The sequence below is a fragment of the Gossypium raimondii genome, chromosome 6 (genome assembly GCF_025698545.1).
Source record: "Gossypium raimondii isolate GPD5lz chromosome 6, ASM2569854v1, whole genome shotgun sequence".
Taxonomy (NCBI): domain Eukaryota; kingdom Viridiplantae; phylum Streptophyta; class Magnoliopsida; order Malvales; family Malvaceae; genus Gossypium; species Gossypium raimondii.
The window spans coordinates 57,792,586-57,799,395 of NC_068570.1; the positions used below are offsets into that span (position 1 = coordinate 57,792,586).

Below are 6,810 nucleotides of genomic sequence, written 5' to 3' on the forward strand. Positions count from 1 at the left end.
CCTTTGTTCCAACAAACTCCATGTCTTGCAAATTATGCTGAAAGAAGAAATCTTGATATAGAGTATGACCAATATTAAATTTATCAACTCCACATTTCCTTTCCAAGCTATTTAGAATACAATTTAAATCCTTTGCAATCAATTTGGGTCAGACATATTCTCTGCTATCAGATGGAGACACTCCCACATCAATCTCCTCTTCAATCTATAGGGACTCCCATAAACAACAATAAGAAAGAAGATTGCTACATGTTTGACTTTCAGTTTTAATAACCTCCTAAGAGATTGAATTTTTACATGATTGAGCTGATAAGTCAGCTTATTCATGTGTACAAGCAATGTTTTAATAGTCCCAATGCTGATTAGTTGAATATTTGGTGATGTATTTTGATTATAAGTGTATTGTTTTCATATTGAATGAGAAAGCATGTCAGTTGTGAAAAGCAGATTGCTTCCTTGCTGCAGGTTTGTGAGCAAGTAAATTATGTCAAGCTTCTTGCTCCTTTGTTCCCTGTCTTGTTCTCTTCTTTTGCTGCTGTCAAAACCCCAACAATATCCATGGTGGAGTGGGCTTATGAGCATTTTATGAACTCAAATGAGGAAAACACTTGGAACCAAATAATCTGAGGAATTGATATTGAGGAGGCTTGTTGTAGAGCTTCTCACGAGGTAACAAGTTTTCAACACCTCTGGTGGGAAGCCTGTTAATTAGATATACTCCACTGAAGAAAGCATCAGACTAAAACGTCATAGGTAAGGAGGTTTGTGCAAGACGAAAGAGACCCATTTCAACCAAGTGCTTATGTTTTCTTTCCACAGTACCATTTTGATCAAAGGTTTGTGGATAAGAGACTCTAAAACGTATCCCACTTTGAGCAAGCAAATTAGAAAGGTTTCTAAACTCACCTCCCCAGTCCGTTTGCACCTCTTTTATACACATTAAACTCGTTCATGACCAGCTTTTGAAACAGTTGAAAAGCAACTAAGGCTTCTGACTTAGACTTAGCAAGTAGAGCCCACAATTTCTACTATAGGCATCTATAAAAACATCAAATAAAGAGTACGAGGGAAACTGGTGCTGGACCCAAAAGGTCTATTTCAACAAGTTGAAATGGCTGTGTATACATTATAGAAGACTTAAAGGGCAACTTGTGACATTTGCCTATGTAACAAGCAGTGCATAAACTTGTGACATTTAAGTACACTAGCAACAACTTCAAAAGTTGGGTGGCCTAGATGTCTATGCCATAGCCAGTAGTCAGATTCTTCTTTAGCATTGCTGACAGCTATTAATGCATGAGACATTTCTTTTGAAGTCCTATTCACGTTGCTTTGAATATCAACACCAACTGAGAATTATTTTGCACTGTGTTTATGCCAACAGGTAATCGTAGAGGATCTCTCAACCTTGTCTCCACATCAATCAGCACGGACATACGTCTTTCAAGGCTAAACGGCTCACGACTAGCAGTGATCACTACCATAAGAGGATCAAATTCTGAAGGGAGGCCATTAAGAATTGTTGCAATGTGCTCCATTTCCACAAACAACTAACATGTCAAAAACTTCCTTCACTAGTGTAGCAAATTCTCAAATGGACATCTCCCCTTTCTTTATTAACCTCAGTTTGCAATGCAAATGCATCACTTTGGTTGACTGAGTCGAGTACAACCTCAAAAGTTTGCTCCAGATGGGTGCTCAAGTTCAGTTCCAACAAGCTGTGGGAGGATAGGTGCATTGATTGTAGAGAGAAGCCAAGAAGCCAATGCACAATCCTGCTGCACATGGCGATAATATGGGGCATTGTCGACTTTCTTACCAGTTTCAATGTACTTAATACTTCAAAGGAACTGTCACTGTTATGTCAAAAAATCCTTCTAAACCATGACTTCATATGGTTAGAAGAACTTGTTTCCACAGCAGAAAGTTGGAATCATCAAGATAAACATTAATCTTTTTATTAGAAAAGATCTACCCAACCTTAACCTACTGCAATGATTGCAATGATTCTTCTTCATCACTATCACGCTCTCCCTCATCAGATGAACCATCCCGTGATGCCATAAATAAACAAAGAAGCTCAGGCTTCTATAATGATTGAATGAGCAAGCTTTAATACCATGTTAATACAACTAATAGCTACTAATTCAATCAACAAATAATGGAAAAGTAATGAGAGAAAGAGATGAGTTGAATAATTGAACTGTAAAGGAGGAAAAAGAAAAATACAAGCTAATCTCTCGTACCTAAGTCCATATTTATAGGCACTCACTTCTTAGCTACTAATTGCTACTCATAATTGAATAACAACAACTAATGACTCTACCAAACAACCTCTCAATAGCAATTGGTTACAACTATCAATATACTAACAGCTTTGACTCATTTATTTGTCACATAAGTCACATGTATAATAGGGTATAATCTTCCTTGCATTCAGACTTGGCCAAGTAGTAATTGTTTTCAAGATCCATTAACTAAATGGATAGCTTAGACAAACTGCGTAAACCTTATTCAGCATAGCATTAAGACCACCGATCTTTCGACCTAATAACTTTATCATTATGGACTTCACCATGCTGTTTTGCATCAATGCCTGCACCCTGTCCGAGAACCTGGTTGATGGTAAACCATCAGCAAATTCCATTTGAACATCATTATCTAAAAGATCTACGTCATCCTCCTCCAGCATCAGCTTAGAATTACTTGTCCCTTTGCCGTTTCCCAATACAATATCCTTAAACAAAACATGACCTTTATCCATCGTCTAATCCATCATATCCCCTTCATCAGGTGAAAAAATCCTCCTTACGTTGTACCTTCTTCACTGCCCTTCCAATGCCGGCATTGGAGTTAGCTCAATCTACCGGATTCTCACTCATTTTTTCCCTTCTTCCTTTCTAAAGTATATGCATCAACAAGTTTATAGCTCATAAAACTCAATGATACAAGTTCAATGATCAATAGGAAAAGGAATATGGAGGTATATATATATTTCCTTTTGACAAGCATGGTAATGTCATGAGTTTAAAACAAGTTATCAGAAGAACAAACAAACAAATATTATTGGGGTTGGGTCTACACAAAATGGATTACGGTAATCATAATATTAATAATTAAAAAAAAAGAAAGAAAGAAAAGAGAATAGGAAGGGATATGAATGTTAAAGTTTCCTTGTCATGGGAAAATAGGTATATAGGAGGAGTGAGTTTACATAATATAAATATATGATATAATCCTAATTTGGATGGCCAGCTGGACTTCTGTTCCAAGACAAGTAGGACGGATCACCAAGTGGCCTGCACATCATAATTAAACAAAGTATTTAACACACAAAATACATCTTAACGACATACGGCAAAATCTTAACCTCGCTTATTGAGTTAAAACTTTTCACCGTCAGCACGAAGCTCACCTTGGCTTGATAACATAAAGAAGTATGAAGCAGACTGCTAAAAACAAGCACAGCCCTCCTACAATAATGTATGCAATTCCCAGGAAATCATTTTTCCCACCTATCCAACTTGTGGTTGAAAGTACCAACTTCTTCTTCCCCGAAAAACTGTAGGTGTTGTAATTGTTCTGGATTACGACCTGTATTTTCTCATTCGCTTGGAGGTCTTGCTCTATCTTCCCATACAGTTTCCTGAACGTCGGCAGTGCCGCAGTCCGCATCCATACCATCAGATCCTCTTGTTTACTTAACTGCATCCACAACCAAAATTCATAATCTCAAACCAGAACATCACTTAAATATGCAAATATGACAAGCACAGTATACTTACAGGTACAGAGGAATTCAGTTTTGCACCTCCGATCAAGCCTCCACTCTGGAAATTTTTCGGATATACATTCGATCCGAATTTATGCTCTTTGTCACTCTTCCATGCTATGTCATGTTTATTTACTTCTATTGTCTTACTATTCACCGAAAACCAGTATGTGTCATTGAACAAACTCCATGCAACAAGACCACAGGGAACAATTGGACCATCCACCGTTTTGTCTTCAGGGCTACAATCTGTTGTGGATTTCTCATCTGACACGCTCCTTAATTGTTTATCACTCCGACTTTTTACATAACTGCAAATGTTTTTCTTCATTTAGAAAATATTTCGAAAGATGAAAACTAAAAATATTAAAAGGTTTTCAACATCAAGCACCATAAAAGGAACTGCAAAAGAAATTTATATGCCTAAATCAGGTCCTTCTAAATCCAACAAAATGTAAACAATCATGAAACTTAAACATGGTATCAATAAACAAGTATAAATATAGAACATTTCTTCGAATAAGATTCCACGTACCGGCGATGGTTTTGGTAGTAGTTATCAAGCTGATAATAGATAAAAACAGGGCTTTTCATCAGCTTAGGAACCTGGAAAAGAGGAGGAATTATAAAGAAAAGGGTAAGTTAATACTCATTAGCAGAATGGACATGTTAAGACGAAATGTCGAAGAACACGAAAAACAGATATAAGCTAGAAATCCCTTGAACACCATAAACAAAAGAAAACAAAAGAAAACAAAAAAACAGAGAAAGCATTGGACTAACCGTCAAAGTCCTAACACAAGATTTGTTAATTGATGGGTTTTGGATAAATTTAAGCTTATCATTGGAATAATTAGAAGGAACACAACTTTCATCATAACGATCGACGATTTCCACCACCTATATACATCAAAGCAACAAAAGAATTTTAAGTTAAACACGGAACGATAGCAACGAACAAAATAAACGAATACACTACCTTTTCTGAAGCAGACAATGAGACAAGTCCCAATGGGATGAAGATGATTCCTATGATGGTAAATGTTGCAATGACCTGAAAATCAACCCCCCCCCCCAAAAAAAAAGCACTAAAATAAATGTGAGAAAAATCATAGCTTCCTCCTACCTAGGTAGATCCGAGTAAAAAGATAGAGCTAAAGTTTGAGACATAATGAATGTGTTCAAGTGCTTCATGTCATCAAAGTTACATACATACATACACACATACATGCATGCATACATATATACATACGTATACATATGTATATGTTCATACCAATCCAGGTGTAAGAATAGGTTTGCAAGCAGGAAGCTCTTGCTGCGTGAACCTAGAATCTGCAACCAAACAAAACAAAGATGAGAATTTAACAAAAAGCCCAATCCTTGATTCGAAAAAAAAAACTACATAAAATCCTTAACCATTCACCAAGAACAAAATATCAAAAAACGGACACGAAACTATATACTCATCAAATTCCAACCAAAACCCAGAGTTTCTTTTTCCTTGTTGTTTAAACATTGGGTATTATAACCCACATTGCACCCATTAACAGATTGATGAAAAAGAAAACAAATGATAAAAAAAAAAAATCCAGCAAGGCAATGCGGTAGTGAGAGAGATGAAGAGGAAAGGGGGGAAAGAAGGGAACATACATACGGGTTTTCTGGAATGCTTTTTGCTGGAAGATTTAGAAGTTGAACCACCACCAGCGGTGGAGCTCGTGGTGGCTCCGTTGGTATCCATATCGTATGAAATAGTTTGTTGTGGAAAAGTGGATTTTTTGGAATATTAGGGGGGGTGGCCAAGGAAAGGGCAAGACTATAATAAAAGAAAATTTGATATTAAGAAAAAAAGAAAGTTGGTTAGGCAGCTTGGAGTGGTAGGAATGAATAGACAATTACAAAACGATTGGAAATGAGAGAGAATCGGATAGTCTTTATTGTAAACTTATAATAGACAACCTTAATAACTCAATCATATCGGACTCGTCGTTGGGATCGATTCGATCGAAAATTGATTAAGATATTGGTCACAATAAAGATATTTAATTGATTGATTTGAGAATCAGTATGGACAAATTGAATTGAGCAAAAAATCAATTGAACTGAATTTTTACTTTTTAATCTTTTTTATGAATTTTTTAATGATCTATTTAATCAAGCTAGATAAACTGGTCCTACCAATTGGATCAGTGATCCGATTGCCTAATCAATTCGGTCACCTGCCCAATTCCGAAGATACTAAAAATTACAAGGGTAAAATAATAATTTTAAATTTTGAATTAGGACGGAGTGAAGTCTTAACATTTATTACGATTGTCACGCTTCATGAAATGCATTTATTTATTCAATTAATTGCACCATATATCTTCAAACTATGATTCTCATTTTACATTGGTTCTCTAACTTTAAAATACTCTAATTACATCTTTAAACTATAACGGTTCTATCAATTTGGTCCTTCAATTACTAAAATAGTTAATTTAACCATTAAATTACACATCGATCTTATGTGGCATGATTTAAAATGAAAAATTTAAAGAAATACGAATCTTGTAAAAATATATGTTGAAAAATGATTGGTTTTGAGGTTTTCAAAGATTTTATAAAAGTAACATTGTTATCTCTCTTTTTCAGTTTTATTTTATTTTAGTTTTACTTTTAAAAGTTAGGTGTGAACGTTTTACTTTTATTTAAATTCTTTATTTTAAATTATGGCATTTAATATTTGATGTATCATTTAATGATTAAATTAATAGTTTTAATAATGGAATGACCTAATTAATATAACATCAATAGTTTAAGGATGTAATTAGAATATTCTCAAGTATGAGGACCAATTCAAAATGTAAGTCATAATTTGGAGATGTTTGGTGCAAAACACCTCATTTGGAGTGATAGTAGAATTTTAATTTCACAAGTAAGTTTAAAATTTTTTTTAATTCGTATCAAAAATAAAAATAAATAAATGAGAGGCTTTTTCTTTTATAGTTGTGAAGTTAAAAGGTGAATTTGTTGATTTTACCTTCAATTGTAAC

General features: G+C 34.8%; 1 protein-coding gene across 1 annotated transcript; it reads right to left on the bottom strand.

Annotated features, from left to right (window-relative positions):
- Window positions 1-2,957: 2,957 nt before the first annotated feature.
- Window positions 2,958-5,667, bottom strand: LOC105773337 (ALA-interacting subunit 1). The gene is made up of 8 exons (XM_012595113.2): window positions 5,426-5,667; window positions 5,049-5,107; window positions 4,752-4,826; window positions 4,556-4,672; window positions 4,308-4,378; window positions 3,786-4,083; window positions 3,416-3,705; window positions 2,958-3,299 (listed from the first exon to the last, which is right to left on the bottom strand). The coding sequence occupies exons 1-8, from the start codon at window positions 5,514-5,516 to the stop codon at window positions 3,239-3,241; spliced, it is 1,062 nt and encodes a 353-aa protein (XP_012450567.1). The 5' UTR covers window positions 5,517-5,667; the 3' UTR covers window positions 2,958-3,238.
- Between the last annotated feature and the right edge of the window lie 1,143 nt (window positions 5,668-6,810).